The following is a 21,328-nucleotide window of genomic DNA, read 5'->3' as shown; positions in this document are numbered from 1 at the left end:
AAGATAGTTTTAAAACGTTTCATAAGACTTTGCCCGCACTGAATCTAAAAAAAATATTTTACGACCTCGAGTAATTTTACAAAAACATTCTTTGCGTAAATTTTTGTGACACTCCAACTTTGTGTTTGTTTGGAAAAAAAACCTTTCTCCGAGCTATTAGCTATCGGTGAAGTAGTTAACAGTCTGATGGTTAACTTACGAGCGTGGTAAGACAGAGTGAAAGCGATTCCATAACTTCAAAAATGTATAGAACTGACAAAACCTGAAGACAGGCGTCAAGTGAAAGCAAATCGATGCAGCTTGCAGCAGATGGGCAACGGTCACTTCGCTATATCAGCGATTTCAGGTGACCGCTCGCTCGTTTGCCACCTTATGGTACAAAAAAATAACTTTTAATAAGTCACGTGATTGTCGCGTGACAGTTCCATACAATTTTGAAGTTTGTAATAGAATCGTTTCGAAGCGAATGATTTTATCTGAACCCTCAGATCAATGTGAGCCAACAACAATACCACTGGTTGAAGTCTGCATGAGTTGTTCCAGTCGACAGATTGTGTTGAACCAAGCGAGGGAACTCAACGCCAGACTACAGAAAGATATGCAAGCACTCAAAGATGTTTTATACAGGTTATTATCACGTTCACACTGACAAAACATACACATAACTTATTATTTAAAAAAATAAGTAAACTAAGTTCACTATGACATTCCGCGGAACAAAAAATTCAAAATTTCATCAAAATCTGTCAAGTTTGAAGCTCTAGAACAGTCTTTCCCAAAGTGTGCTATAACGACCCTCTTGTGGGCGCTGCAGGTGTCAAGTTGCGGGTTATAGTAAAAATTTCCTTTAGAATTCCCCGTTAATATACATATATAGGTCACAATAATTAATTAATTTAATTTGAAGTTATAGTGGTTTTTAAATATGTGAAAATATGGGGCGCTAAAAAATATTTATTCTCAAAGTGGGCAGTAGACAAAATAAGTTTGGGAACCACTGATCTAGAAGATCAAAAGAGAATAGTGTTTGTATATAAATAAGAATAAATATAAATTATAATATACAAGCTGCCCCCGACTCTGTCTGCCTGAAAAAAAAATAGTGTAGTATGTTCTATATGTATGTCAAATTTTATCGACATCCGTTCAGACGTTCTGGAGATATCTTTAAACAAACATCCATCTATCCAAACATTCGCATTTATAATATTATAGTAAGATAAATTTTTGTCAGTTGCCTAATTTTGTGGATTTACTTATTTTTTTAAGACGAAAAAGGCTGATTAATTTTATTATGTAATTATTATCGTTCATTAACTTCTAGTCTAGAATACTTAGCTTGTGTCTCAAGATAATAATTTTCAGACTGAACGTACAATTAGCACGTTACCAAGAGAAGATACGAAGTAATGTACCAACATTGAAAACAGACAAAAGTACAGACAGATATGACTGTATAGATTCAATTATTAACGCCAGCCTTGGACAGAGACGAGGTAATATACAGTAAGAGTACGTTTCCACTGACAAGAAATTGAATGAAATACAGGATGATTTTTTTTACAAACGTTTTCGCAGTGGAAATCGACCGTAATATAAAATAAGATCAACATTTTGTTATTTAAGTTTTTTACCTACATTAGATTCAATGGATTTTAGTTGAATAATGTAATTGTTTTACAATTTCCGATTTACATATGTACATTTATCCGATGTAACGGTGAAGGAAAACATCGTGATGCTGCACATATCTGAGAAGATCAAAGATATGTGTGAAGTCAACCCGCACTTAGCCAGCGTGGTTGACTATGACCTAATCACCCTTAACGGGTAGGCTTCGAGCCCCTCGGTGGGGACGTATAGTGAGCTGATGATGATGAATCTAATTTTTTCAACCTTTTTTTAACAAAATGTCACAATTAACATAATCTGTATAAAAAAAATAACAAAAGAACTGCTACTTTCATAAGATGACAGATGTCCTGTCCTATTCAAACATATTTTTTTTTAATTCTATAGTCTGATTTTATTTGTCTAGAATCTACGAATACCGAAGAAGCAACAAAAAAGGACTACAATGAAGAAACTCAACCAAGATTAGTGGATTTATCAGGATTACTCAGTGCACAGGCTTTAGGTATAACAATACTTTTACTGCACACTCAGAGTCGTTAATTGACCATTAAGTGCCACCATTAGTCTATTTAGTAAGATAAACCTATAGCAGTAAAATATTTAATAAAATTGTGACGTAATTCAAACACTAACAGTGGTAGAGCGAGCTTTAACATGTGCGCACGAATTGTCCTCGTCCGGTGAAATACCACGACCATACAGAAGACACGCCTCAAGTGGAAGTAATTCTGCGTTTCGTCTGATGAGTGTGCGTCCCGGAGGCCTAAGTTAGTCCTCTTTCACTTCCCACCCTTTTTCTTATAAGGAAAGGATGGGAAGTGGAAGTGGACTGTCCGGATGAGAGGATGCATGGAAAGGGAAAATATTTTCTTTCTGTGCATCCTATCCTCCGTCGATTAAAGGTAGGCAACGCATATGCAATTGCATATGTCTATGGGCAACGGTCACTTCGCTATTTCAGCGATTTCAGGTGAACGCTCGCGCGTTTGCCACCTTATGATATAAAAAAAACTTAAAAAAAAATCCGAGTCAAAAATTAAAAAAAAAATTAACATAACTATGATAATAATAATTTTCGTAATAATACAATGGTGTAATGTAATTTTTAATTTTTAAGGTTTTTTTTTATTTTTTTCCAGCACCATTATTTGACGCATATCAAGAGAATCTACAAGAGAAAGATAATTTAATAAATGATTATGAGAAACAATTTGAAAATATGAACAAAAAATCCAAAGAAATTGTAATCGAGAACAAAAATTTAAGTGATAAAGTGACGTCGTTAGAGAACGAACTGTCGCAAGTGAGACAGAGCTATAAGAAACTGGTAGTAGAGAGAGAGACGGCAGATATAGAAAAGGCAACTACACTAGAAAGAGCGGAACGAGCTGAATCCAAATTAAAAGAAGTTTATGAATTGTATGAAGATAAAAGTAAGTTTATATTATTATTATTGAAAAAAATACATTTTTTATTGTGTTTCTTTTCTAAATTTAAATAAAAAATTTTGGATCTTCAATCCATGGTATTTTCGTAGGTTATGAAATGGCAACACTAAATAAAAACACATGGCTTCTTTTTTCGTAAATAATTTGCAATTGTCACTTCAAAAGATTTGTTTGTTTAACAAATAATGTCAAAAATTTCAAATAGTTTATAAAAGCATCTAACAATTTGATAAACATGTAAAATTTGACAGAAAGTTCGATCGTTTTTCTTCAGTATTGCCATGTTTAAACTTTTTATTCCTACCGTTGTCAATGGTCGGATATTAATCGTCTATTATAATATTAACATTAGCTTGTCGATCGAATTCCGTACGCGTAGCATTAAAAAACCTAAATAACCTATGTGTTCTTCCTATGACTAGACTATGTTCTAAATCTATGTCAAATTTCAGCTAGATCTTTTCTAACCATCCATCCATCCGTCTAAACATTCTCTTTTATAATATTAGTAAGGATAGTAAGATTTTTTCATATCGAAGTGGCAGCAATGATACGTGACTACGAGACGGTACATCGCGAGTACTTCGCGGTGAAGTCCGCACTGGAGGCGTCAGCGGGCAAGATCTCTCAGCTGGACGCGATGCGCGCGCGCACCGTGCCCGCTGACCTGCACGAGCGCAGGCTGGATCATTGCAAACGGTATCTTCGTATTTAAACCCCTTTTCCATTAAACAGGTAGCTCCGAGACTGTCCTTGCTAGTGGAAACAAGTACTTATAATTAAATTGGTGTGTCTGTTTGTCTTCTTAAAAATAAATCATTATTCTTATATATCATGTATTCGTGGTGCTAATAATAATAAAAAAAAATTAAAAATTTTGGTCTGTCTGTCGTTATGTTTGTCGACAAGGTCGATTTAGTTCCGCGTAATCTGCGAAACGGGTGAACCGATTTTCATAGGACTTTGACTGGAAGGTGGCTTACTTACTTTTTTATTGATTTTAAATTGCTCATAAAATAGTCAACGCGTGAGACTTACCGCAGTTATCTCAGAGGTTTTAAGAATAGCTTGGAAGTTCAGTCAAGTGGAAGTTAAAAGTAAAAAAAATATGTCAACTTTATCACTCGTTAGATGGCGTTGTATTTAAATTAAGATTTTATTCAGATTATCAGCGTAATTTCATTAAAATTTTAGTACTTTTGTTAACCTCAGTTTACTAGAAGAACTGAAACACCAGTATTCAATGGAGAACGAACGTAAGTCTGAACAGGTGAAGAAGATGCAAGAAGATGTGCGCAGCACAGAAGAGAAGTACAACAAGATGTGTCAGGAACACGAGGCTGTCAAGGAGGAACTCAGAACAGCTTTGAAGAATGTCAGGTGATTATCAACTGAATCTGTTGAATGAAGAAGTAAAACTAGCTATCGCCCGCGACTCCGTCCGCACGGAATTTAAATACCTAACAATTAGGCTACATGTTCTTCCAGGCTTTGTTGTATGCATGCAGGCGTTCTGGAGATACCTTCATACAAACAAACATCCATCAAATCATTCGCATTTATAATATTAGTGAGATTCTTTTATAATATGTACAAGCAAGTCGAAAACACAAATAATTTATCTGATATTTAGTAAACTGCTAGTTTAGAAAAAAAAACAAAATTGTACAGGGGAAGAGATGATCGATGGATATTTCTATCGTGCAAAGACCTTACAACAATCAAGTTCGTTTAATATTCTCAAAGGTCGGCAACGCATCTGCAATCCCTCTGGTATTGCAGTTGTCCATGTATCATCATCAGCTCACTATACGTCCCCTCTGAGGGGCTCGGAGCCTACTATAAGTTAGGGGTGACTAAGCCATAGTCAACCACGCTGGCCAAGTGCGGGTTGACTTCACACATATCTTTGATCTTCTCAGATATATGCAGCATCACAATGTTTTCCTTCACCGTAAGAACATCAGATAAATGTAAATATTAAATCGGAAATCGAAAAACACATTAGTACATGATGGGAATCGAACCCAGGAACAAGTGAAGTGTTGAAACCCTTGAACCACCGACGCTCTCATTTGTATGAGCGTTGTTGAAAATCTCGGTGTTTCCGTTGCCACTTATTTTATAACATAAAATCTGTTAGACTGTACCGTCGCGCGGCGGTGATATTCCGACATCGCGCGCGCACCGCCGCCGCGAGTGCGATGCGCGTGCGCCGCGCCCGCACCAAGCGCACCAAGCGTACACACAACGAGCCGCTGCAACACGCACTACACGCATTGGATACTATTAAAACTGAGATAAAGGTATTTATAAACTTTACCTGCGCCATGTTGTTAAGAAGATAATCCAACACTAGCCTAATTAAAATGTCAAAGTTTATGTCCCCTCACTAATCATTCTGACACTCGACTTTGTATCGCGCGTCGTCAAATTTCATCAAAATACGGAACGGAACGTTGAACCGTTTCCGTGATCCCTTCTAACAAACATCCATCCAAACTTTCGCATAATATAAGCTATCGCCCGCGATTTCGTCCGCGTAGAATTAAAACAAAACATGATTAGTAGCCTATGTGTTCTTCCAGACTATGTTCTACATCTATGTCAAATTTCATCATATGTTGAACCGTTCCGGAGATGTCTTCAAACATCCATCCATCTAAACGCCTATATATTATAATATTAGTAAGTAACATTAAGATTTAAATACAAATTTCGTCACAATATCGGATTTTTTTCTCACATAGGCAGTGAGATCTCGTGCCTATACATCATTGGAGGAATTAGAGCGTCGCATAGTGCAGCAGGAGCGTCGTGCTGCAGCCGCCCAAGCCGAGCACCGGCGCGAGCTGGAGCGCGCCGCCCTCGTGCTGCAGCACAAGGAGGGCATTATACGTAGCCTCATTGATAAGGTCGCTGATGTTGAGGAGGTCAGGTGAGTCAACAGAAACCACGCGAAGAAACACTAGTGGAAAAGTCATCTGAATTTGACGAAATAGTGACCGCTGCCCATAGACACTTGCAGTGCAGATGCGTTGTCTACCTTTGCATACTTAGAGCGTCGGTAGCTCAGGGGTCAAGCACATGACTTGCAATCTGTAGGTCCAGGGTTCGAATTCCACCATGTATGTGTTTTTTAAAATCACATATGTACATTTATCTGTCATTCTTATGGTGAAGGAAAACATCGTGATGCTGTACATATCTGAGAAGATCAAAGTTATGTGTGAAGTCTGCACTGGACCAGCATACACTACGAGCTAATCACTGACTTAGGATGAGCTCCGAGACTCAGTGGGGACGTATAATGAGCTGATGGTGATGTCTACCTTTGGATCTATAGTGGAAGGGATGCATAGAAAGATAATATTTTCCCTTCTCTGTCAAATATACTTCCCCTTACCTTCCTTTATAAGATAGGTTAGAAGGGAAAGAAGACTAACATAAATCTTCCGGCACACTCATCAGACTGTACTTAGTAACTTGAGCACTAACTCATGAGGCGTGTCTTCTGTGTAGTCATGTTGCAGCTTGCGACGCCCATTTATGTTGTTGCTTGCTAAAAAAATCTTAATCAAAGATATTTTACTACAGATTAAGTCAAACCAATGCTCATCGTCTGCAAGGGATAGTCTCAAATTCATCTTCCGAAAGTTCTTCAACAAAAGAAAAAGATAAGAAAGATACGAAACAAACTGATAAAAGAAAAGTTAATAAATAAAATTAGAATTTTCTTATGTAAAATTTTTTACGCGTTAATCTCAAAAACTATGAAACGAATTTGGAAAATTCCTTTTGCATTTATTCTAGAAGGTTATAAGGTACTAGATGTCGCCCGCGACTTCGTCTGCGCGGAAATAAAAAATAATAATAAGTACGCTATGTGTTCTTCCAGACTTGTTGTTCTATATCTATGCCAAATTTCAGCGAGATCCAAGCAGCCGTTTTGGAAGAAACATCCATCCATTTAAACATTCGCATTTATAATATAGTTAGTAAGATAGAACAAAATACGAGTTTTAAAATATTAATACGTGTTCGCGATATATTGTGACGTCATCAAATTGTAATAATAATAAGTAAGCAAAAGAGATTTAATAAATTATATTTATCTGTTAATTGAAATATCTAACTGTGGGTTTCCGAGACTTGTATCCCAAAACATATTGTTATCTCTCTTTCCTCAAAAATAATGACAGAGACGACGATATGTTTTATATTTTGGTCTCGGAAGGTCAAATAGTAATTATTTGATGAAATATGTAGTTTTGTGGGGATTTTTGACTTATATTTGTTCTAGATATTAATTTATGTTGTAGAGTTTGATATAGGATTTGTCACAAAAATATTATTTCTAGGGGATGAAAAAAGGTGTCTTGACAGACAGACGGACAACAAATTGATTCTATAAGGGTTCTGTTTTTTCCTTTCGAGGTACGAAACATTGAAAAGGGACGGAGACTTATTATAGGGCAATATATATATCTAAAAAAAAAAAAAATTATATCATAAGGTGGCAAACGAGCGAGCGGTCACCTGAATTCGCTGAGATAGCGAAGTGACCGTTGCCCATAGACATACGCAATCGCATATGCGTTGCCTACCCTCAATCGACGGAGGAGAGGATGCACAGAAAGAAAACATCTTCCCCTTCCATGCATCCTCTCATCTGGAAAGTGCACTTCCACTTCCCATCCCCATAAGAAAAAGGGTGGGAAGGGAAAGAGGACTAAATTACGCCTCCGGGACGTACACTCATCAGACTGTAGTTGGAATAGCTTGCAGCACTTGACGCGTGTCTTCTGTATGGTCGTGGTATTTCACTGGGCGAGCCGGGACAATTCGTGCGAACATGTTAAAGCGGGCTCTACCACTGTTATGAGATATTCATTCTATTAAAATAATCATGGCACTTTTGTTATTTAAAATGTTTGTAGTAAAATTATATTTATTAGTATAATAATAAAATAGAAGAATTTACTTTTAACTTAAATAAATTTAGAAATATTTCGTCCATGTTTTATTTACCCAAATTCCAAACACAAGAGTAAAATTTTTATTACAGTCAGATTTTAAAATGACGAAGTTCACAATTGTTCGGTAACATACATGACTCAAATAAGTCAGTGATAAAATAATTCTGAGGCCACTAGCATGTGGGTGAAATTAAGATACGATGTATCTAGTAAACATCACAGTCTGCTTCCACTGGTTAAATCGTAATAAACATATTGTCATCTCTCACATTCTTCTAAAAAAAAACTGAGACAAAGATACGTTTTTATTTTGGTTATTCCACAATGGAAACTCACGCTAAGCTTGGACTAAAATGATAATAGTAATGTCATTGCCCTTGTTTTTAGACATGCTTTAAAAAAATTAAACTAAAGTTTTTTTTTTATTTAGAAAACAGGAATCGATAAATTCATGAAATATCCTGTACAATATCAATCTGTAAAAATTTGCAGATATCAAGTCTTACAAAAACATAGTTGCATAGAGAAATATCCTTTTCCTATGTGTCCTCTCCTCAGTCCATAGACATCCGAAATTACAGCCCGTATCAATTCGAGTGTCTATGGGCAGATGTCGCTTTGCTATTTCGGCGAATTAGGATGAGTAAGCGACCCTATTATAAAATTTTCAAAAACACAATTATATGTTTTTGTTCTTTTTATTATTGGCAATAGAAACCTAAAGGATGTTTTTTTTTTATCTCTTGTTATTTATTTATAAAATGACCTTGTGATCGTTTTTTTTAAACAGACGTCAATATTATCTAACTTTTAAAAATAAGGTTGCTAATAAACTGTAACCTCATTCTATTTAAATATCAATAAACCTTACATTTCTAATTAAAAAAAAAACAATCGTCATATTTATTTATTTTAAGTTTGTAAGTTCTTACCTGATATGATCAAGGAAGTGACAACTGTCGGAAGATACATCAACACAGAGGACGAAAACTGTGTCGACCCTACGTTAGTGAGATGAGGACAAAGATGTTGATCTGTACTTAGCTGTGATCTGCAGGAAATTAACATGTTTATTTTAAATATTTCAACATTGTATACATTAAAATTTAGGTTATAATAGGCATAAGTTGGCCCCCACTTTCATAATTATTAAAGTTGAAATTTGGTAAGGCCATTTTGAACAATCAACACGTGAAACCTTAATAATTGTACCTTCATTTATATCGTTTTCTTATCAGCATTTGTTGTCTTAATGAAACGTATAAAACATAGCGGCATCTTGTATTTAAACAACGCGTAAATGTCACCAGCTAATCGTGTAGTGGCGCGAAAATTGACAGAACGCCGTTTGTTTTAAAATAATTGTCAAATGTTTTTGTGTTTTTCGGTACAAAGTAAATTTATAGCTTTTTATTAAAAATAAATTAAAGTGGCACAGAAGAGCTTTGCAAGAATTAAGAAAGGTATACCTACACTTATTTAAAACGTCTACATAACTTTATTTTTGAGGTTATAAAATATCTTTATGATAGTTCCTATATACTTACCGTTGATTTCTGCTATCCAAATCTTTGTATAAGACATATATTCATCCCTGTCGTTATCTTTGGCAGAATAGACATAATACAATTTAAACGGGGATATTGTTTTCAGAAACCCATTGTTACAATAATTATTTTTCAGATGATATTTAAAACGTTATGTTTTCTACTTGCTGTTAACTACGGAGTAATGCAAGATCGTAATTGTGACTTTTTTCAAAACGTATGTATATGTATATATTAATATATGTATATATTAATATTTTAATTACATTTTAGCGCTTATTATATAAAAATAAGAGCGTCGGTGGCTCAGGGGCCAAGCACTTGACTTGCAATCTGCAGGTCCTGAGTTCGAATCCCGCCATGTACCAATGTGTTTTTACATATGTACATCTATCCGACGTTGTTAGCCTAATCACCCTTAACTTAGGGTAGGCTCCGAGCCCCTCGGTGGGGACGTATAGTGAGCTGATGATGATGATGATATGTTAAAGACAGCAATAAAATAAAATCTAAAGTCGCTACTAATATAAATAAACTAGCTGTCGCCTTCGACTTCGTTCGAGCGGAATTATAAAAATACTTAGTAAGTTGCCTATGTATTCTATCAGACTGTGCTCCACATGTATGCCAAGTTCAGCGTTTCAAGCTGGAGATACCTTTTAATAAACATCGATCCATCCATCTTAACATTCGCATTTATAATATTAGTAAGATTAAGTGACATAAGTATACTTAGGAAAGTATTAATATTTGGCTTTTCCTACTCAGGTCTCCTGTAACTTAAAAAACTCATTTTATTCATGTTCTTAAGTTGTTTTAATATTAATCTTATATTAGGTGGAGCCGAACCAGATATACTCCGTGTATAGCCCGGGGTATCCTCGCAACTACACCCCGGGGGTACAGTGCCGGTGGTACGGCGTCTGTCCTAACGGATACCACTGCAGGCTAGATTGCCCGGATATTAATCTGCCCCGGGTAAATTGTGCATATAAATCCAATACTAAAATCTCTGTATAAAACATATCCCGTCCCTATCATTATCTATGACAAAATAGAGATAACAATATGTTTCAAAATAGTGTATCTGTTTAAGATAAATTAGTTTGATAAATAACGCCTATGAAGTATCGAATTAATTTTGTATGACTTTTAATGTTGTACTTAATAGACGGTTATCATAATGTCGGACAGTACGCGCATTACGAACAACTATGAACTATCAAGAATCGATTTTATAATAATATTACTCGAACAAATAAATACTATAACTTATTACTTTTCGAATTTATTAAATATTAGCTGTCTAGCGCAATTAAAAGAAAAAAAAAAACGTTTATTTTTTTTTTGTTTCTCGACATCTCAATTTTTAGTTTAATGTTTTATTTTTTATATGGTTTTGAATAATAAAAATGGCATAAAATAATAATTTGTTCTATATTGTGAATTATAAACAATAAACACAAAATTTTCGATTGAAAGTTCTGTGAGAACAACTATCGAAAACAGAAAATTTTCATAACCGATTTAAATAATCTCTAGTGGATTGCCACGTGAATTTTCAAACTAATTTATCTTAAATAGACATACTATATATGTTTTTACAAGAGTTTCGGTAATGAAAACTCATTTTAAGACGTTATCTTTAGAGCAACATGTGTTCAATGGATCGCCTGCTGATATCAAGAACTGGAGATCCTCAGCTGTCATCTGCAGAGTACTACTGCGGTCGTGGCACACTCAGCGTCACGTCTGTCGCACAGAGATTGTCAATCGGTAGGCTATCCGTCAGTAAACATGGCCCCACTGTGCCCGGTGTGTTCAGACTAAGCGCCATTTGTGCCCGCCCACCTCAAGTTCAGTGAAGCTGTAAATACCTCTTCAAGGCAAACAGAGATTACTCAAGTACAAAAAAAGTGCCCGGAGCCAAAAGAAGTGACTGGTCAATGCTGGTCCAATGCAGACTTCACACATATATTTGATCTTCGCAGATATGTGCACGATGTTTCCCTTCACCGTAAGAATTTAAGATAAATGTACATAATAATATTCGATGAAGAAGATGAAGAATGTGATAAAGAAAATAAGAGAAGAAAGATTTACTACATTAAATGCAGAAGAAAAACTTTTACACTTTCTTAAATAAATCGAAAAGTAAATTTTTATATAATACTTTCCCACTTCCCCTTAGATCTGTTAATGCAATTGATAATTTGTCGCAGTTGTCGCACGCGACTCCGTCGAATCGAATTAAAAAAAACCTTTATTAACAGCCTATGTTTTCTTCCAGGCTATGCTTAATTTCATCAAGATCCGTTGAGCCGTTCTGAAATCTTAAACAAATATCCATCAAACAATCAAACAAATATCCATCTAAACATTCGCATTTGTAATATTAGTAAGATGAATTTAACAATTTTCTGTGTCCAGGTTTGTCAACGTCATCCAACAGCACCGGCGGACGCTTCGCCTGTGAACTGAGAGCACAGCAATAGCAGGGATTTGACAATTCTAGACCAATAGTCAGTTATTAATAATATAAATGTTTATGCACCAATGCTTTATACATGTTGTGTTTATCTGTAAGTGAAATTACATGTTGCCTGAAACCTTTTGTAATAGTGCCTAAAATATATATAAGAACACATGTACTTTTGTTGACGAACCAAATAAATAAATAAATGATTACAAATTGCATTGCACATTTAAAAGAAAAAAATGTTTCACAATGAAACTTCTCCCTAAGTGCCTTTTATTCAAGTATAATACAACTAAATTATTCAAACTTTCGTGAGACATTATACTAAACTGATATATAAACACGGCTAAACACTCACGTATATACGTCTGGTGGCAGCACCGACTAGTTTAATACTAAAATAATACCAGTGCCACTCATCCTGATGAAGGGCCCCCGATGGGCTCGAAACTAGTCGGTGCCGCCACCGGACGTATATACGTGAGTGTTTAGCCGTGTTTATATATCAGTTTATAATACAACTGTTAGGAAAGAAAATCCGACACTGTGCCGGTGTACTGGCGCAACACTAGCCTTATTAAAATGTCAACGTTTATGTCCCCTCACTAATCAATCTGACACTTGATTAGGTAACGAAAACGCGCCATTCGCGTCATTGCGACTTCGTCTCCGCTTATAAACCTTCCTGTGGTCCCTTCAAATCCAGAAGTTCCGAAGATTACTCGGAACAAACAGCCTTGCGGACAACAAGACAAAAATTTAAAAATAGATTTTCCGATATCGGCAACACAAATATGTCTTTTATGATTTTTTTTCTCGCTATAATATACCAACACTCCAAATTTATTAATACGTATAGATCGGTGATACTTGCTATAAATTTTCACCCATGAGACATACGTTTTCAAACATGTAAACATTACCTTAACCAAAAACAAGGTAAGTAATCAACTAATGACATCATTCTATTTAAATATCACACAACCGTATCACCTATGATTCACAGTTCTAAGAAAAATATCTCATCTTTTTATGTTATGTTGTTTTGTATGTGCCTATGCCGGACGCACGGACCGCAACAGATTTTACTTTGCTTTGACTTTTCATAGCGCCGTTACGTCCGTGTCCGTGCGGTGCGTCTGGCGCGGGCCAAAGAACACTTTCCTTAAATCTTTGGCTGGTTGGTTACAAAGTGTCGTCTAAAATGTCAATGAGAATATTGCCTTTTTCTCTTTATAGATGTCATGATCAAGAGTTAGTGTTATAACGTGACGAGCTTTGTTCTTTGTTATATTTTTTAAATTGTGATAGGTGTTTTATAATTTTACAGGCTTATTGTCTTTAAAATGCTTTTGAAGACTGAATAAAGGTTAAAGCACAACACAAGCAATAGCCTCGCCAAAAATCTCATATAATTTTTTATGAACACTTCGTCATTGTGCCTTAACTTTTCTGCAAAGATATCCATACACTCATACAAAAAATGTCGTTATCACCAATGTTACTACCAACTTACTGTGGGTTTCTAAGACTAAAATCCACGTTTAAAATATATTACAGAGATTTTGAACTCAGAAATCGGCAGTAAGTAAAAATATTTATTATATTATACGCATACGCAATTGCGTATGTCTATGGGCAACGGTCACTTCGCTATTTTAGCGATTTCAGGTGGCCGCTCGCTCGTTTGCCACCTTATAGTATATAAAAAAAAGAAATAAATAAAAATATATTTTATTATTAACTAATAATAATCAATATAATACACTTAACTATTGAACCGAGATGTAAACTTGAAATTTGAATTGACGTCACCAATGCGGGCTGGTTGTAAGCGTTTTCCTTATCATGTAAACCTTTTCAGCAGTGATTGTAGCCGCCAGCTATTCTCTTATCAGCATTTGATGTGTTAATGAAGCATTTAAAACAATTAATAGCACCGCAAATGTTTCACACGACGCGTAAATGTCACCCGTCTATCGCGTCTACGCGGGAAAAGTGACAGAACGTTGTTTTTTTTTTAAATAAAAGTTAAATGTTTTGGTGGTTTACAATATAAGTAAATAAAAAGTTTCATTTTTAAAAATTGTTATTGACGAGTTTTACATCACTTAAACAAGGTAAAGAAATTAACTACATAAAACATATAAATAGTAAATTTATACTATAATATTATTATTTACGCAACTAGCACTTATTTTAGCATTATTTTTTTTTAGTCTGGATTGTAGAGCCATTTAATGGTATCATAGCATACTGACTAAGCGTTGGTTAAGACTAAAATCTTACTACGAATGTTTGGATAGATAGATGGCTGGATATTTTAAACGGTATCTCTAGAACGGCTGGATAGATTATGATGAAATTTGTCATAGACACGACTTAGGGGCTTTCAAGAAAAGAGCGTACACTCTGCGATTCCTCTGACGTTGCGGATGTTCATTGGCGTCGGATCAAATAATTTTAGGCGATTTGTTGCTCGTTTGCCCCCTTCTACTATAAAAAAGAGAACATAGCCTGGAAGAACCCATAGGTTACTAATTAAGTTTTTTTTTTAATTCCGCGCTGATAGAGTCGCTGATGATCTCGTCATCCAACAGTGATAACAATATGTTTTAATACTGTTAAATACTTTTTTAACAATGATTTCAAGTCGTCCAAGTGTATGAGTAAACATCGGTATGCTAATGACCTAGAGAAAAGTATTTGTGCCATCACAAACATGTCCCTACTTATCAAGATTTGAAACTAGTTCACTATTGTAATAAACTCACTAAATGTGTATATAAGTTTGAAAATAAATTTCAATAAGTATAAAAAGTATTGTGCCCATGATTTTATAGGATTACTAACGGACCCGACAGACGTTGTCCTGTCTACACGTCTTGAAATTTGAAAATTTCAAACTTTTTTTAATAAGCTAAAATTAAAATTCGAATATTATTTAAAATTTGACACTGCGATGGTAGCGCCGTCTGTCGGATCCAATGTAAAACATTCCAAAATCAACAACTACTAATTAATTAAAAATTAATTAAAAAAACATTGTCCAGCGGACAAAATTGTGAATGTAAACCATTCCCAGATCCCCTTGAACACACACAAAAAATTTCATCAAAATCGGTCCAGTCGTTTGAGAGAAGTTCAGTGACATACACAGAATAATTATATATATAAAGACTAGCTGTCGCCCGTGACTCCGTCCGCGCGGGATTAAAAATAGATATTGGCCGATTCTCAGACCTACTCAATATGCTCACAAAATTTCATGAGAATCGGTCAAGCCATTTCGGAGGAGAAAGGTACGAAAATTGTGACACGAGAATTTTATATATAAGATTGGAAAATTTTAAATTGTTAATAAATAAAAACTACATATTTAAGATCTTATATGAATTAGACGTTAGCTGAATTTAAAAAAAAACGTAATTTTAAAATAGCCTATGTGTTTTCCAGATTATGTTCTACATCTATGTCAAATTTCATCGTGATCCGTTCAACCGTTTTGGAGATACCTTCAATCAAACATCCATCTAAACATTCGCACTACATTAGTAAGAAGTAAGATATAGCGTAAATAACAAAATTGAATTTTCAATATAATACATTGATTAACGAAATTATAAACAATCGCTTTCTAAATTATCGAAGTAAATAAAATTTTATCGATAAATATTAAATCGATTGATTGCTATTTATCAGTGTAGCAATTGTTTTTAAAAATAAATATTTCTTAATTTTCATTTAAGACGTATCAGACAGTCACCCTTAAAGGTGCCTCATTAAATAATTAAGTTTCGTTTACTTACTTACTTACTCCGCTGGCGCATCGATCCAAAGTGGGTCTTGGCCTCCGACACAAGAGATCGCCAAAGTCGCCTGTCTTGCGCCTTCTCCTGCCAGTCCATTGTGTGCAAGTTTCGTTTGCGAAAATAATTTTATTTCCTTTTTTTATTACTTTAAATATTTGAGATTCAATGTCAATGGCTAGAAAGGTAGAGGAAGACCAAAAAAAGTATGGATGGATATGTGTAGGAAGGAGGTAGATTCAGATCTGATAGAGATGTATGGAGGAGTACATACAGTGCCGACCTTCAATATGGATAAGGGCAGGTTGATGATTACTTTTAATATTTGTCCTGTCTATATATATTTAGCTCTATTATTTTTTTCAGATGATATTAACAACTTCATGTGTTCTACTTGCTGTTATAAACTACGGCCACGCGCAAAATCCTAATTGTGATTTTACACAAAATGTAAGTATAAACTAAATTATCTTATTACTCTTTCAAACCATTGTATCACACTGCGTAATGTAATTTTTTATAATTTTTGTTTAAAAACTTGATAATTAACACTTTCAATGCCACTACGATTTTATATAATTATGAAAACAAAATCACCAGGCCAGTCGATGGCAGTGAACATGTTAATTTTCTTTATTATCTTTCGTACGTATTTTTTTGTAAACTTCTATTAATCTTATATTAGGTGCAAGCAAACCGCATGTACTACGTGTACAGCCCGGGCTATCCCCGCAACTATACCGCAGGGGTGCAGTGCCGGTGGATTGGAATTTGCCCCGCTGGGTACAACTGCAGGCTAGACTGCCCCGAAGTTAATCTGCCCCAGGTGAATTGATGAACCGTATAATATTCCAGGGTACAAGACAAACGGACAGACAGTCTGACCGATATAGAGAGGCAAAAATCAATGCATACTTCATCATCAGCTCACTATACGGCCCCACCGAGCTGCTCAGAGCCTATCCTAAGTTTGGTCTGACTAGACCATAGTCAACCACGCTGGCAAGTGCTTTAACTCCTGAGCCACCGACGCTCTAGTCAAGTGCTTTAACCCCTGAATCCATACTTACGTCTTAAAAATAAAAGCATACCGTCTTTCTACATATCTACTCTTTGCTGATTACATTCCCGCCAAAAACTCCTGTTAAAAACAAAACAAAAACAATGCCAAAATACAGATTCGGTTGTTTCGGCAGTCTTTTGTTTTTCTATGTACACAACGTTTCATCTCTCTCATTGTCATAGAAAAAGACAAGGACAGTTATATGTCAATTTTACAATTGTTAACTTTCTAGAGTAACATGTGTTCAATGGATCGCCTGCTGATATCAAGAACTGGAGATCCTCAGCTGTCATCTGCAGAGTACTACTGCGGTCGTGGCACACTCAGCGTCACGTCTGTCGCACAGAGATTGTCAATCGGTAGGTTACGGTAACTATTAACGTCTAGACTGGCTATAAGATCTAATATTTAGTGTACCTGACAGTGGTAGAGCCCGCTTTAACATCTTCGCACGAATCGGCCCGGCTCGCCCGGTGAAATACCACGACCACACAGAAGACAGTCGTGAAGAGGAAACTATTCCGCGTTTCGTCTGATGAGTGTGCGTCCCGGAGGCCTAATTTAGTCCTCTTTCCCTTCCCACCCTTTTTCTTATAAGGAAAGGATGGGAAGTGGAATTGGACTTTCCGGATGAGAGGATGTGTGGAAAGGGAAAATATTTTATTTCTGTGCATCCTCTTCTCCGTCGATTAAAGGTAGGCAACGCATATGTAATTGCGTATGTCTATAGGCAACGGTCACTTCGATATTTCGGCGATTTCAAGTGGCCGCTTGCTCGTTTGCCACCTAACGATATAAAAAAAAATTTAGTTCCTTTTTGGCTTTCGTAATTTTGCCGCTGATGACGTTAGTGAACTGTCACTTAACATTGAAAAAAGCGTTTAAATCCGAAGTAAGCGAATTCGCCTATCCATTTATAGAGTTTGTCATTGAGTCCACTAAAATATAAAATAATCGTACTTTGCAAAGCTAGCCGGATACAATATTAATTTTTGTGTTTTTTTTAATTAAAAACAAATAAGAAGTGTGATTTTTCTTTATGATAATCAGCCGCTTTCTAATCTATTTGATTTGTTAATAAAATCACGATTAATTGTGTATTTTCCTAAAACATATCACTTATAAAAAATCTAACAGTTGATAAGAGATTGTAAATGTTAGATTGCGACATATAATAGAAATGGCCCGGAAATAATGTTTAAAAACAAATACAATGGTTTCTTTAAAGATTGACGCGCGACAATCACGTGACATATCCAAAGTTATTGACATTTTTGAAGTTCGTTATGGAACTTCTTCGAAACAAATGTACTTAATCTAGCCCTGCAGCACTCACAAAAGATTATCCTTCTTCCCCTATAAAAATTCAAATGATAATTAATCAAGTAATGAATCTGTTTCCATACCTAGGTCTGATATCATCATACTATAGTACTGGGGGGCGTTTCTACTGTCAACTCACAGCACAACGAGCTGCTGTAACACCTGCACCTTGTCGCTGCGGATACAAGAAGTCGGTAAGATGGCCAAATATGAACCTACGAAGAACTGCACTTTGAATGTAGTCATCGGTAACTTACCTTAAATTGATGACCTCCAGATCACTGTTCATATGAGCAGATCAGTTAACCGGTTCATTGTTCAGTTCATTTTGCACCTTCATAGAGTTATTATTTGTGTTTCGAGCTATAAACAAGTCACCTGGCGTGTGTTCTTCGACTTTATAGTTATAGTATCGCATTGAGCCGCTGAAGAGTTCAAGTCTTAGTGAGCTGAATTGATTCAGCACTTATTTACTCTCACATATAACAGAAAACTCACTGTACTAAAACTTGCATTTCTACGTCAATACGTATTAATGCAAATCTCATCTCCATCAGGTCTAGATTCTCTTGAACCTCTTATTCAATGTCAAATTCTAATTTAGATCTAGTCTTAACACAGACCCGTGTTCCAGAACCGTATAGTGGGTGGTCAGGAGACGGGCGTGAATGAGTTCCCGATGATGGCTGGTGTGGTATACGTTGATATCAGACAAATCAAGTGCGGAGGTGTCATCATCAGCGCACGGCACGTGTTGACAGCAGCACATTGCGTCATCAGAAGAACTGTCAATGATATTGCCGTTGTTGTTGGAGAACACGATGTTAATACAGGTAAGTAATGGAAAATTGAGGAATTAAGGCATTATTTATCTTCAAATAGCTGTCGCCGCCTATGTGTTCTTCCAGGCTATATTCTACATCTATGCCAAATTTCATCAAGAAAGATTCTGCAGATAACTTCAAACATCCATCTAAAAATTCAAATATTTGCATTTATAATATTAGTAAGTTGATGCATACTGCAATTTAACAACTTGTTAATTACTATTAACAAGTTGTTAAATTTCTAACTATTAAGTAGCTCTTTTCGAGAAAAATAAAAATGCACAGTCGAATATTTCGTTATAAAAGTCCTAGTTTGAAATAATAATACACAACACTTGTTTACTTATTTATAATACGAAGCCTGTATGCTGTTATAAATTCATTTTGCATTCCAGGCGACTCACCGGCCACGCAGGGCTTCAGGGTCATTAGCATCAGGATACATCCATTGTACAATTTGTGAGTTCATATAAATGTTTATTATAGAATTTCAAATATTTAGTTCATAAATTAATTAGGAACAGCTTAACTGATATATAATGATCCGGTCCCGGCACCGACTAAATTTCGACCGATAGTACCGACTAGAAGATGGACCGGGTCCGTAACTAGTAGGTGCCGTCACCGGTCCACAATACTAGAGTTCAGCCGTTCTTAATTAACCTAATATAATGTTTCACGAATTTTTAAACAATTTATTACCTAGTCATTTAATTAAATAATATTATTTTAATAATAATTTCAGGTCAAACTACGACAACGATATAGCAATCCTCACTCTCCAGCAGGACATTGTGTTCAGTGACCGTGTGGGCCCTGTCTGTCTGCCATTCAAGTTCATCAATAATGACTTTGCTGGAAACAAAGTTACCGTGCTAGGTACCAGCTTATGATCTATTATGGTTTACACTCCAATACTTAAAGGTTCTATAAGGTCACAGAGTAAAATCCATCATATGTTTAATATTACGTATTAACAAAAAGATGGGATGCGAACTAAACGACACAAGAAAATAATTACAAATTCTAGAGCCTGAAATAATCAATCTAGCATCTAGAGTTCAGTCAAATACTACATTCCCAAAAGATTATCCTGATGTTTGGATTTGAAAGACGCGAGAGAGATGTGCCAACTCCAAAGAATCCATAATTTCTGCCCAATTGATTCACGGGAGGGTTGTGTCTTATAGTTACTGAATTCCTTTAGGTTGGGGCACATTGTTCCCCGGTGGCCCGACGTCCAACGTGCTGCAGAAGGTGGACCTGGACGTGATCAGCCAGGCGACCTGCCGCCGCTCTGAAGCGCTGCTCACACCACGACAGATGTGTACTTACACGCCTGGAAAGGACTCTTGTCAGGTACGAGAAATATACTAGGTCATTGAATAGTCGCTTAGTGTGGATTATTCATACCAAATAATTTAGAGACCAAAGGCTCCGTGCCTTAAACTAAGTGCGGCAGTAGTTTACTAGCTTAACTCAAACGTAGTTTAGTGTCCCATGCATCAGCAAGAAGGGCCTTATCGCAGTGTCATATATAAAGGACTCCATTGAGTTCGACACTATTCTTAAGGGTTTGTCTTAGTATGCGGTAATTAACTGCATTTATTTATAAATACTTTTGTTCCCAGGACGATTCAGGTGGTCCTCTTCTGTACACGGACCCCTCTAACGGTCTTTTATACAACGTGGGTCTTGTCAGCTACGGCGCGTTCTGTGCGTCAGGCTCCCCCGCCGTCAACACTCGCGTCACGTCATTCCTGGACTGGATTGTCGCAACCACACAGGTTGATTTTTGCAGAACATAATAAATTATTGTTATAAAAATTAAAGTTTTAGTACAAACTAAAATTATTCCCTTTCCTTTTTTTCTTCCTTTTCCCCATATATAATACTAAGATTTGCATTTATAATATAATATTATTTAGTAAGATTATAAGTTTTGTATGCCTGAACATTTTATTGTCTTCTTTAGGAACTATTACTTGATAAAAACCTCAATAAACTATATTAAAATATTTCGCAAAATTGGAATACTGTTATTCAATTTGAAAGTTAAAAAAACAAACAATCTATCCATCAATCCATCCATCCATCCTTACAAACATTCGCATTTATAATATTAGTATCATTAGTATGATGTGTCGTAATAAAAGCAATTAAATAGAATTTAAAAAAAAACGAAAATGAATATTGTGAAACTTTAGTTCTGCTACTC

General features: G+C 35.7%; 3 protein-coding genes across 3 annotated transcripts in view; all 3 read left to right on the top strand.

The window, feature by feature from the left end:
• Cep89 (Centrosomal protein 89kDa) overlaps positions 1 to 6,973 on the top strand; it is a 9,794-nt gene extending 2,821 nt beyond the window's left edge. Inside the window, exons 5-13 of the mRNA XM_013306311.1 lie at positions 464 to 627; positions 1,366 to 1,496; positions 2,039 to 2,137; positions 2,775 to 3,068; positions 3,623 to 3,782; positions 4,296 to 4,463; positions 5,227 to 5,389; positions 5,834 to 6,021; positions 6,681 to 6,973. Coding sequence (XP_013161765.1) covers positions 464 to 627; positions 1,366 to 1,496; positions 2,039 to 2,137; positions 2,775 to 3,068; positions 3,623 to 3,782; positions 4,296 to 4,463; positions 5,227 to 5,389; positions 5,834 to 6,021; positions 6,681 to 6,807 — 1,494 coding nt within the window. The 3' untranslated portion in view covers positions 6,808 to 6,973. The remainder of the gene's footprint in view (positions 1 to 463; positions 628 to 1,365; positions 1,497 to 2,038; positions 2,138 to 2,774; positions 3,069 to 3,622; positions 3,783 to 4,295; positions 4,464 to 5,226; positions 5,390 to 5,833; positions 6,022 to 6,680) is intronic.
• Positions 6,974 to 9,389: 2,416 nt separating this feature from the next.
• LOC106113494 (venom serine protease 34-like) lies at positions 9,390 to 12,328 on the top strand. Its single transcript, NM_001312706.1, is given in 5 exon segments — positions 9,390 to 9,525; positions 9,746 to 9,826; positions 10,447 to 10,587; positions 11,259 to 11,385; positions 12,040 to 12,328. Coding segments are annotated over 4 exon segments (414 nt in total). The 5' UTR covers positions 9,390 to 9,525; the 3' UTR covers positions 12,105 to 12,328.
• Positions 12,329 to 14,021: 1,693 nt separating this feature from the next.
• LOC106122470 (venom serine protease) lies at positions 14,022 to 20,937 on the top strand. The gene is made up of 10 exons (XM_013318484.1): positions 14,022 to 14,208; positions 16,264 to 16,347; positions 16,583 to 16,723; positions 17,193 to 17,319; positions 18,371 to 18,477; positions 18,918 to 19,116; positions 19,506 to 19,569; positions 19,856 to 19,989; positions 20,318 to 20,469; positions 20,742 to 20,937. Exons 2-10 carry the CDS (start codon positions 16,264 to 16,266, stop codon positions 20,916 to 20,918), a joined length of 1,185 nt encoding a protein of 394 aa, XP_013173938.1. The 5' UTR covers positions 14,022 to 14,208; the 3' UTR covers positions 20,919 to 20,937.
• Positions 20,938 to 21,328: the final 391 nt, after the last annotated feature.

This window comes from Papilio xuthus, unplaced genomic scaffold (genome assembly GCF_000836235.2).
Source record: "Papilio xuthus unplaced genomic scaffold, Pxut_1.1 DF829758.1, whole genome shotgun sequence".
In the NCBI taxonomy this organism is placed as follows: Eukaryota; Metazoa; Arthropoda; class Insecta; order Lepidoptera; family Papilionidae; genus Papilio; species Papilio xuthus.
The sequence above is the reverse complement of the archived record's forward strand: the minus strand, read 5'-3'. Positions and strand labels throughout refer to the sequence as shown.

What these genes read in the sequence shown, in the direction of transcription:
- LOC106122470 (XM_013318484.1), top strand. Translation starts at nt 16,264, where the DNA reads ATGATATTAACAACTTCATGTGTTCTACTTGCTGTTATAAACTACGGC. An exon ending in AGAACACGATGTTAATACAG is followed by an intron (nt 19,117 to 19,505) that starts GTAAGTAATGGA and finishes TTTGCATTCCAG; the next exon opens with GCGACTCACCGGCCACGCAG. An exon ending in CTGGAAAGGACTCTTGTCAG is followed by an intron (nt 20,470 to 20,741) that starts GTACGAGAAATA and finishes TTTTGTTCCCAG; the next exon opens with GACGATTCAGGTGGTCCTCT.